The sequence below is a fragment of the Heloderma suspectum genome, chromosome 6 (assembly GCF_057233095.1).
Source record: "Heloderma suspectum isolate Gila_16-S chromosome 6, 16-S_ref, whole genome shotgun sequence".
Lineage (NCBI taxonomy): Eukaryota > Metazoa > Chordata > Lepidosauria > Squamata > Helodermatidae > Heloderma > Heloderma suspectum.
Window position 1 is genome coordinate 25,972,878 of NC_139463.1, and position 11,605 is coordinate 25,984,482.

At 44.2% G+C, this 11,605-nt stretch overlaps 1 protein-coding gene across 1 annotated transcript; it reads right to left on the minus strand.

Moving 5' to 3' along the window:
- Positions 1-514: 514 nt before the first annotated feature.
- On the minus strand, positions 515-9,186 carry MYL7 (myosin light chain 7). The gene is made up of 6 exons (XM_084803854.1): positions 9,082-9,186; positions 6,509-6,584; positions 3,226-3,330; positions 2,591-2,669; positions 2,065-2,113; positions 515-1,042 (listed from the first exon to the last, which is right to left on the minus strand). The coding sequence occupies exons 1-6, from the start codon at positions 9,115-9,117 to the stop codon at positions 941-943; spliced, it is 447 nt and encodes a 148-aa protein (XP_084659980.1). The 5' UTR covers positions 9,118-9,186; the 3' UTR covers positions 515-940.
- Between the last annotated feature and the right edge of the window lie 2,419 nt (positions 9,187-11,605).

Sequence of the window (11,605 nt, forward strand, 5' to 3'; positions counted from 1 at the left end):
GCATGCGCTCTATTCCCTGTTCATCCACAATCAGTCAGCCTTATTCCTCCATTACCACTTTAGGTAGGTTGCCCACCCTTAAAAAAAACAACCCACATCTTTTTAAGCATCGTATGTTTTTCCACTTGTCCGTTCATTTACAGACATACTAATTTTCTTTTCAAAAGGGAATCGGAAGGGGGATTTTCTGGTGACATCGTAAGTGGTGGCCAATCAGTGCTGCCTACAGCCAGCTTCTAGTGCAAATTTGCAACCCCATCCCCCACCCCCACCCCCAATTCTGGAAAGAAAAGTACTTTTAGATTGAATTGCTGGTTTGCACATAATGCTAACCCGTGTTTTATTTAACCCATGGTTTGCTGCTCTATCCAGGATTTATCTGGCAGACAAATCTTTCTCAATCCCTGGGTTGTTTGTTTCCCTCCTTTTTTGCCTGCTCCCTCCCTGTATCCCAATGCCTTTGCAGTTCTGTAGTACTGGCACATAGAGTAGATCTTTTTTTTTTTTTACTTTTGCCCTGAGCCTCTGTAGGAAGGTAAAACAACCCATAAATAACCCACAGTTCTGGGTTTGCACATAATGACAATCCATGGTTTAAACAACTCAGAGTTCAGAACCCAACAACAAACCATGGGTTCTCTTTCTGGATTGTTTGTGGTTAACAAACCATGATTCATTAGCACGACAACGCAAAATTCAACAACCCATATGATGGGTTAGCATTATCTGTGAACCAGGCCAGTGCAGGCACTTCCAGTTCTGACCTGCTGCTCTAAAATTGTTGTGCCTTGTTTCACCCATGCTTATTCTCTCATCCCATTGTCATTGTCCAAGCCTTATTCTTTTCTCACTAGGTCTTTTATTGCAGGAACATTAGCAGGGTGGTGTGTTGCCTGCAGTAGCCGTTGTCACCACACCCTATCAATTTCCCCACAGTTCTTCAGTCTTCCTTCTCATCACCATGTGTGATGATGTAACAGAGAGATTTGTAGTCAATGTTTCCAGCTACATCAATAGGAGCAACAGCAAACATTTGCTCTACCTAGAGAAGAAGCAACACAAAGAGGAAGTAAGAACAGGGTATCGCACTTAACAGACCCGTGTTGCCAACAACTCAGAGCTTTGTAATAGGGTATTTGGGGTTTCCCACCAAAACCTCACCCTCCTTGAATGGTGTGATTACTTAACTTGAAGAATGAAATTCTTTTAAACTCGTAGCTTTCAAGATTTTATGGACAGAAGCTTGTTAAGGTGTCTTCTACAGGCTCTAAAACAGGGGTGCAGCACCTCAGGTGGAATCCAGCCTGCCTGAACCCCCAATCTGTCTCTCCAGAATTCCCCAGGTGGCCATAGCTCTCCCCCCCACACACCAGTAGTTGGGTAGTTTCCTGGCGTTTGTGCAGTTTTTTCCCCATTCTAAAAAGTAGAGATGCCTCTCCTAAGGCTTAGTTCCTGGCGGTAAGAGCTTTAAGCTAAAATATGCTGGTGTTTTTCGAATTTTGACCCTGCCCCTTTGGCCTTTGGCCCTGCCCACCACCGAAATGCAGCCCCTGAGAGCTTCTCAGAAAAGGAATTCAGCCCATGGGCTGAAAGAGGTTCGACACCAATGGTCTAAAAAATACTAAAAGGTGTGTGAGTGCTGGTTGAAAGTCTGAGCTATGATCATCTATCTATCACGTAAGTTGCTGGCTTGAATCTTACATTTGCCATGGGTTTGGTAGGCGGCCTTATAGCCAAATGTGATGATATGTTAATGAATACATTTAAATATGTCTGTTCTTTTCACTGAAAATAATGGCTGCAACCCCACCCCCATCAGGATATGGACTCTGGTATGTGAGGAGGGGAGGTTAACCTTGTCTTAGGCTTGCCACTTAATATATAGCCATCAGAACTAGTAGCCATTGATAGCCTTCTCCTCCATGACTTTGTCTAATCCCCTTTTAAAGCCATCCAAATTGGTGGCCATCACTACATCTTCTGGTAGCGAATTTGACAGTTTAACAATACATTTTGTGAAGAAATACATTCTAGCCACTGGTACTCCAAGAAGAATTGTCTCACCTCCTCAGGAGAGAACTTGTCTGCCTGAGTCATCAGGAGCTGTTTAAACCTGGAAACCAATTTTTAAAAAATGAAGTCAGCGTTGTTCAAATACACCACCCAGACCTCTGATTTTCTCTGTAAGACAAACAGAGCTCCAGAGCTTTTCTACATGAGGCTTTTTTGGCACGCTCATGATTCCTTACTTGTGATTCTTTACGGGTTCTTTAGGTGTGATCCTCCAGTTTTGCTTCTGTTTTTAAAGAGCACTTTCTCAGGAGGTTTTTTAGAGTAGGGAAAATGGGGTATTATTTCTAAAAGCAAAAGAACAACTTGTGTATTTGTGCTATTCCACTATAGCACAGCTTTACCTAGAGGTTATGTAGCAGAAATCAGGAAAGGGAAAGCTGTTTGTGTAGAGCTGGGATCTCAATTCTGCAAGGAAACTGGAAGTAGATACAGTGATTAACAACCTCGTGTAGAAAAGCTCCCAACGACTGTAGAGAGGAACATAACCCAGGAAGTTGACAGTAGATTCTGAACTTACTCATCTTTGTTCACATGGCCAGTTGCATTAGGATCAAAGAGCTTGAAGGCGGCAAGGATGGATTCCTCCGGGTCAGTGCCTGTGGAAAAGAAGGTTTGCTCAGTATAGAACAGTGATCCCAAACCCTTAACAGCTTGAGGACAGGTTATCTGAGGGATCACCTCCTCCCATATGTGCCAGCCCGGACCTTAAGATCATCTTCAGCAGCCCTTCTCCGTGAGCCCCTGCCAAAGGAAGTGAGGCCGGTGGCTACCAGGAAGAGGGCCTTTTCTGCTGTGGCATCCCAGCTGTGGAATGAGCTCCCTAGAGAGGTTCGCCTGGCACCTATTTTGTACTCCTTCCAGCGGCAGGTGAAGACCTTTTTATTCTCCCTTTAGCATTTTAGCTTCTTAATCTTTTAGCTCTGGTGTTTTAAATCTGTATTTTAAATCTCTGCATTGCTGCTAGGGTCTATTCTGGTTGTATTGCAATATTGTGGTTTTAGGCTTTCATATTTTATATTGTTTTATGGTGCGCTTTGTGGATTTAATTTCTGTGAACCATCCACAGAGCTTCGGCTATTGGGCAGTATAGAAATTATAAATGAACTAACAAACAAATCCTTAAGGTCCTTGGTTAAGGCAGCACCTACTCACCGTTCAGTTTCTCCCCAAACAGTGTTAAGAAGACGGTGAAGTTAATCGGTCCTTTCCCTTCCTTCAGCATCTCTTCCAGCTCCTCATCCTTCACATTCATTTTCCCTGTGGAGAGAAAGCAACGTCCCAATAAATCCCCATTCCCAACCAGTTGCATCGTTTTGTACCAGCTGCCTACCATCACCTATGATGGGCTGAAAATTGCTGTCACCTAAATTCTGAACAAGAACTGCTCTGTCACCAAGGGATCCAGTGCTCTTCCCACAAAGCTGAAGCCAGTGGAGGCTGGTGGCTCCAAAGTCAGTGGGGCGGTGAATCCGCTCCAGGTTTCAGTTAGAACCAGTCAGAACTCTAAAGGAGCCATCCGCACCTTGGATAGCTCCTCTAGAGTTCTGACTGGTTCTGACTGAAACCCAGAGCGGATTCACTGCCCCACTGATGTCAGAGCCACCAGCCCCCACTGGCTGAAGCCCAGCCATAATCACCATTGTCTAGGGTGGCCTAGAGGAAAAAGAAGGAATGCATGACTCCCTTGCCAAAGAAGACAAGTGAGGATACAGCTTTGCACAAAATTTACATATGCTAATTTATAGGTATACATGCAAATTTAGAAATAAGGACTCGAAATAAAACCCGGTACATCTCACTGTAGAGGGGAAGGGTGTGATGAAGTGACAGCCCATGTGCTTGCTCAGCCTGCTCTTCATGTGCTGACTGCTGAGAGGCAGCTCATCCCAGGGCCCACCGGCATGCCATGATCACCATCCCATAGCAGGGATGGGCAAACATGCAACATCCGAGCTTGCTGAGGTTCTCCTCATTCTTCTTCGAAGCTCATTTCACTTTTTTGCTTTCTCGAATGCAAGCATCTTTTCCCTTTAATTGGGAAAAATGCAAATTTTTAAAAGTGTGCAATTTCTCCCAATTGAAAAAAAATAACAATTTTTTAAAATGTGCATTTTCCTCAATCAAAAATGCCTATTTTTCCCCACAGGCTAAAGTGGATTGGGGGGGGGGGATTTGCACAAATGTGCATCTTTGGAAGTGCGCATTTGCGCAAGTGCTCACTTTCGAACATTAACACAAGTTTGGGAAATTGTGAGGATTTCCCAAGAAATGTGTTCCTGTTGGTATTTTGGTTTGTGAACAAGAGATGTTCACATGATTTGCAAACAGGAATGAAATTCTCTTACATCCCTATCCCATAGGGAAGCACAAATCTCTACGAATCCTAGCTTAACTGCACAAACACATTCTCCCTTGTTCAAAAGAAGGACCTAGGATCCATCACACCTCAAAACATTGCTTGTGTGCTCTAACGTTGTATCTGATTTGACTCCCGCAAATCTCACAAGACCCAGGCCAGGGACAGAGAATGAGTGGCCCTCTCAATGTTGTTGGACTGCAACTCCCATCATTCCTTACCATTGGCTATGCTGGCTAAGACTGATGGGAGTTGCAATCCAACAACAATATATGTCCCCCAACCCTGTTCTGGACAATACTGACAAAGATATGGAGAAACAAGTTTCCGTAAATATCCTTAAACATGATCTACAGTTTAGCCTTGATTTTTCCTTCTCATGGAATTGGGATTGCAACATACACTGGTTGCCCTGGATCTCCAGGCCCAAGTAAAGTGTACCCTTTTTGCCTCCCATCCCCAAATGCTTGGGCCCTGGACTGCACATCACCAGCCACCCTATGGACTGCAAAGGAAGACAAGATTTGTTGCCCCCTTCTGAAAGTGACAAGCTGTTTATCAAAAATGACACCATCCAGAGTTGAAGAGAAGTGCTCCCAGCTCCAGAAATAACACACCCGCTAAGTCATCAGTGGTTCTAGAGATAAGCAGATTATTTTCCCCTGCTGCATTCCAGTTAGGAAGGCCACTGTGAATGTTTGCATTGTGCTCCTTGTAGGTGACAATCATATCTCCGTAAAAGAAGGAAAAGGCCATGGCTCAGGGGTAGAGCACCTGTTTTGCATGCAGAAGGTCCCAGGTTCAATCCCCAGCTTCTCCAGGTAGGGTAGGACAGAATCCTGCCTTTCTCGTAATACTAGAATCCAATGGGGTCATCCCATGAAATTAATTGGTGGGAGATTCAGGACAGATAAAAGGAAGTTCTTCACAAGGCGCATAGTTAAACTACGGAATTCACTTCCACAAGAGGTAGTGATGGCCACCAATTTGGATGGCTTTAAACAGGGGTTAGACAAATTCATGGAGAATAAAGCCATCAATGACTACTAGTCCTGATGGCTATATGCTACATTCAGCATCAGAGGCAGTGTGCCTATGCACACCAGTTGATGAGGAACTTGGGTGGGAGGGAGCTGTTGCGCTCATGTCCTGCTTGTGGGTTTCCTGGGGGCAGCTGTGTGGACAGAATGCTGGACTAGATGGACCCTTGATCGGATCCAGCATGGCTCTTATGTCCTTATGAAACCCTGGAGAACCATTGCTGCCAGTCAGTGTTGACAATACTGGGCTAGATGGACCGATGGTCTGGCTCGGTATAAGGCATCTTCCGATGCTCCTAAGGAACCAGGATCAGGGAAAGACCATGACAAGTTCGATCTCTGGCATCTTTAGCAGGGGATGGGAAAGATTTCTCTCTACCTGAATACCTGGAGAGCCATTACCAGTAAAGAATACTGGATTAGATGAGCAAATAGCAGCTTCTTGTGTTCCAGGCCTCACTAATAGTTCTTAAGGCCTTTTATATGTCAATTTATTTATTTACAATATTTATATACCGCTCCTCATCGGAAGATTTCGGAGCGGTGAACAACATGATAAGAATAAAACAATGGTTAAAAGTGTTTAAAAAGTTAACACATTTTCAAAAAAGACAAATCCCAACGAAGTGGAGTTTACACACCATAAAACTCTAGCTACATCAGCTTTCCCCAACCTGGCGCCCTCCAGATGTGTTGGACTACAGCTCCCATAATCCCCAACTGGAGGGGGTTGTAGTCCAGCACATCTGAAGGGTGTCAGGTTGGGAAAGGTTGCCCTAGCTAGAGGATTTATATATTCCAATTGCTTCCATAGCTAAGACATTTTAATTATTTCATTGGATCTAGCTTGCCAGTGTCAAGAGGACTAAAATCCCTATCAGAAACTGGTAATCTCTGTCCCTTAAATCTGAGTTGCCCCATTTCATGGCACTGCTACCTGGCACTGCTTCTCCTCCCCCTGTACCTCCTAGTTGTTTGATAAAGAATAAACCCCTGAACTTTCATAGACTGCAGTTTCATAACAACTGGAGTCACTCACCAAGTTGACCATACGTCTCTCTCAAGTCCGATTTGCTGATAATACCATCACGATTCTGGTCAATGCAGCTGAATGCCTTGGGAAAAGATAAATTAACTTAATCCTGCTCTCATTTTAGTTGAATTCCTTTGTGCCACTATAATAAGAACATGAACAGTAATTACAAATATTTTTCCACTCCTATTCACCCCTCAGGAATCACATTCTCTAGCCCTGCTGTTATCTCTCTGGTGACTGTGAGCCTTTTTACTTGAGGCTTTTATTGTGCACTCATGATTCTTCACTCATGATAGTTCGTGGGTCCTTTACAAAATGCTGTTATTCTCCAGGGCCTCTCTCATGCTTTGCAACCATTATCACGTGTGTGTTTTTTCCTTATGAGGAAAGTATTTTTTTCTGAATGGTGTTATAGAAACCTAGCGTAATTGCACAATTCTGCTATATCATAGTGCCACCTAGTGGTTGTGTACTGGAACATATAGAAACGAAGAGAGAGAAAAAACTCCGAAAAACCATGCGTAAATGAGTTGATCTTAATCCTGCAAAGAAACTGAAAACGGTAAAGGTGCGGGTTACAACCCTCATGTAGAAAAGCCGTGTGACACTTATATCAGCTTTTTTGCATTTCATGAGTCTGCATTTGAATGTTAAACCTGGATTGGACGTTTGATTAAAAATTGGCTTTCTTCTTTCTAGTTTGCATTGGCATTATTCACAAGTGACACTTACCAGGCTAAAAGGCAGGGTTGAGGCAAAACATGGGGAAGGGAATGTATTTCATGGAAATATCCCCCGTTGTAAAATGCATCCCCTCTTCCAGTTTCAGTACTATTTAGGGGCAAGGGAGGACAACTGCAAAACAGGACAAAATGTTCTCATATTCAGAATGAGGACAGGAAGCATTGTCTCCATTCTGATTATTTGGTTTGATGATGTCACCACATGGCCAAATCAGATTAGCTACATGGCACTGTGACATCATCATCATACACAATCCCTGATTGTCTAGATTATATAATTTTATATGACCTGCAAGAAGAACCCCTTTTAAAAAATAATGTGGCATTGAACAGGAGCGAAATGGAGCAAAGTAAGTTTGGGAGCAGGGGGGAGCATTTTTGATAACATTTTGGAGCCTGAAAACATTCACGCATGAAAAGTCAACTCAGCCCTAGCAAAAGGTGAATTTAGTGGCACTTGTGAAATACTTTTAACCTCATTGTGCTGTAAGATTTCTTCTTGAAACCCAAAAGATTTCAACTCTGACTCTAATTCTCTCTCATTCACACACACATGGATTTGAAGAAGAGCATGGGTTGAGGAACTGACCCACATCTACTGCCAGTTCCAAATTTTTGAGGGCCCTTGGGCAAGATGCCCTCCATGGGCCCCCTCCCTCAGTGAGTCTATCTTCTCACCACCATCATCACTAGCTGCTATTACTCCTCCTCTTTCTCATCATTGCTACCACAAGCTGGCTTGACAGGCAGAGAGCCACTGAGCAAGTAGGCAGTGGCATCCGTTGCTCCTCCTTCTCAACACCACCATTGTCCGGGCCAGAGTGAGAGGCAGGTTAACAAGCGGGTTGCCATGGTGAAGAGGAGGAGCAAGTCAAGGGGGCTCCAGTCACCCAGACCCTGCTGAGGTGTGAGCCCTTGGCAGGTACCTGGCCATGCCCACCCTGGATGCTAGCCCTGCCCACACGTATAGTCCTCCATCTTAATAATTTTACTCTGTGCCATGTAGTTCATCTATATCGACGGGCATCTTCTAAAGGCTTTTTGGGGTGGGGTGGGGGGCATGGTTTTATGCCCTTCCTTCACCACTCAGCTCCCACAGCCAGCCAGAGCCAGCCCAAAAAAAGGCCCTGCCTGAGCCAAAGGACAAAATGGGGCATTCCATGTACCAACAGCAACCAGGCTAGTAGTTAAATCTTACTTCTTCACTGTTGACGGGACAGTATCCTCCACTGCCCTCGAGGTTGATAGGCTATCTTAAGAGGTGAAGCGTAGGCAGTGTGGCACACGCAGTTCTGCTCTCCAATACTTTGCTGTTGCCCCCAGCATCTGCCCCCTGAGGTGACTGCCTCATACTACCTAATGATAGGGGCCAATCCTGCAGCCAGCTTTACCTAATTTATGGGATAGGAAGTAGGGCTTATGGGTTAATATGGAGGACAGTCAGGATGGCTTGGGGAGGTCAGAGGAAAAGACACTGAGTGAGAATCCACTTATATCAAAGACATACATTGGATTCAAGCTGGGTACAAGTCTGAGTTAATTCCATTGGCTTAACAGGAAAAATGGGGAGCCAGTGTGGTGTAGTGGTTAGAGTGCTAGACTGGGACTCAGGAGATCCATGTTCTAGTCCGCACTCTTCCATGAAGCTCACTGGGTGACTTTGGGCCATTCACTGACTCTCAACATAACCTACCTCACAGGGTTGTTGTAAAGTTAAAATGGAGCAGAGGAGGACTATGTAAGCCACCTTGGGTTCCTTGCAAGAGGAAAAAAGCAGGGATATAAATGTAATAAATAAATAAATAAATAGTCCATGAGCTCAGATTCCCTCACCTCCTTGAATTCCTGGATCTGTGACTGCTCAAACATGGAGAAGACATTGGAGGATCCCCTCTGAGCACGCTTTGCTGCAGCTTTGCTTCGAGTCCCGGCTTTCCTGCTGGCCTGAAAGAAAAGGAGTCAGTTAGAGCAGGAGGGATCCTTTCGGCTCCGGCTAATCAGAATGAAGAGGATCTTGCTAGGGGAACAAGGGTCCTAAAGTCTGACTGTGTGAAGGCTGAAAAGAACAGTTTAGTTATTTTTTGTGCTTCTGTTAAAGAAATATGACACATATGCAGAGCAATCCCATGCATGTTTACCCAGAAGCAAGACTCTCTGCATTCAGTGGGGCTTACTCCCTAGTAAGTGCAATGCTTACAATGCTGCAATCCTATAACCTCTTTCTTGGAAGTACATTGTATTCAAATTAAGGGGACTTAGGTTTGAGTAAACATGAAGAGGATTGCATTGTTAATCTGAAACTCCTTTTTCTTGAATTTTAAAAAATGGGATTAGTAAATATATTCACCAGAGGTTACCGGGGGGGGGGGGGAGGGGGTGTTCTAATGGTACCTCAAAATCTGCTTCCTGAAGCTAGCTGACTTATCCTACCAGATGATAGGATCAGTCCTGGATGCTGGATGCCTGACACACTGGGACTAAGTGAGGTCAGAACTGGTGGCACAGACCAAATAAGGATTTTTTGGTTCACCTGCTTTGAATTCTGTTCATTTACCCTGGCATAGCCTATCCTACACCGGCTCCTGAATGTGAGCAAAATGACTATAACAGTTGCTTATTTAAAACACAGTTAAGAATGTTTAATAGAACTTCTCATCTCACAATTGATCTGACTGGACGTATTATAGAATTACTGCAATTCAAACATATTTACAGCTCAATCCAATGCATATTTACTCAAAAGTGCATCTTAATGCATTCAAAGGGGCTTACTCCCTAGTAACTGTGTTTAGGATTGCAGTCGTAGCAACATTTACCATCTGTATATGTAGAGTCTAAAGAGCGGGAGCAAGGTTGGAAGAGGAGCAGTGCATTTGTCTTTGTGTCTGAGTGCCAGTATTTAGATGCAAGTACAGAGTCCAGATCCATCTGGCCCACTCAGAGAATTCAGAGAGGGAGCTGAAACCTGCAAAGCTTCAGAGCAAAAATGTGTCCATGCTAACTTCATTTGAAAAAGGGATCCCCCAATATCTCCCCAATAGGCAAAACAGGACAAAATCAGGGCATGCACCAGAAAATAATGATTGGGTCCCTAGCAAATAGGAGCAAAAATCGAAGCACATATGCACTAACACATTCAATACATTCTTGACTCATATGAGGCAGAACAAGGACACCTGACATTCAACCTGACTGTTGTCTCTGCCTAGTTTCCCCTGTTACTCCAAAGCTGCATTGCTCTGGAGAAGAGTGACCATTCCCAATCATCACCTGGATGTTAAATCTTCCCAGTCATCACCTGGATGAGCATCCTTCCCTGGGCTTTCCTTGCCTGTACACAGGAAGACCCATTACTCGCTTTTTCTCCTATAGAGAGATTAAATAGGGACGCATATATCCCTCAGCTTAATTTCTCCCTCCACTTAATTTTGCTGTGGCTCTGAGAGTTCACTTTTCAGCCTTCAGGCAGGGTTATCCCAAAAGCCCATTGCTGCCAGGAATTTGCAGAAGCCACAACAGACACAGGGTACTCACCATCTCAGATGTCCTCCTGAAGAACAAAGAAGGTCTGGATGATGTCAGGCATAGGCTCCTCAGACTATATCCGAGGGCTTATCTCTTGGTGAGCTAATTCAGGAGCCCAGTGGCAGGACAGAACCAAACTTGGCAGTAGCTAGGTTGGATAGCATGACAACTGATAAGGCTAGCGCATTGCAGCCTTTGGTGATGGAGGAATTACAGTTCCCAAGCTGAGCGTTCCATTCTAAACAGCTTTTCTGTGCAGCAGTGTTGTCAGAATGCTCGTTGCTTAGGCCTGTGTCTAAATGGGAGCTGTGTGTGTATAAACTGTAGGTCTGTTTTCTTCTTTGCCTGCTTCCTTAGCATCTTACACAGAAATAATAACATATATTCCAGCAGTCAAGTCCTAAATGTAAGCACACCGATGTCCATTGCAATCCATGAGTGCACACATTACTAACTCTACATAGGATGGGGTTCTTGTATATTTTCCTCTTTTACTTTTTAAATGCCCCAATCTTATGAACAGCTAACTGTGCTGATTTCAATTTAAGGGGGGATTTAAGCCCAGAATTCATATGTTTTGAGCCCTTATTCCTCATTTTTTATATAAACCATCTCTCTTCCTTCAACTTGGCTGCTCATGTACATGTATAAAGCTGCCTTTTAGTGGGTCAAGCCATTGGTCTATCTAGCCCAGTACTGTCTGCTCTGACTGGCAGTAGATTCCAAGATGTCAGGGTCTGTTTCAACACCTCCTACCAGATCCTTTTGGCTGCAGATGCCAGGCATTGAACATGGGACAGAGATCTATCCTCCAAGACAGGGGAATGCCCCA

What these genes read in the sequence shown, in the direction of transcription:
- MYL7 (XM_084803854.1), bottom strand. Translation starts at nt 9,117, where the DNA reads ATGTTTGAGCAGTCACAGATCCAGGAATTCAAGGAG. An exon ending in GGCCATGTGAACAAAGATGA is followed by an intron (nt 2,114 to 2,590) that starts GTAAGTTCAGAA and finishes ATTGGTTTCCAG; the next exon opens with GTTTAAACAGCTCCTGATGA. An exon ending in ACAAGTTCTCTCCTGAGGAG is followed by an intron (nt 1,043 to 2,064) that starts GTGAGACAATTC and finishes CTTCTTCTCTAG; the next exon opens with GTAGAGCAAATGTTTGCTGT.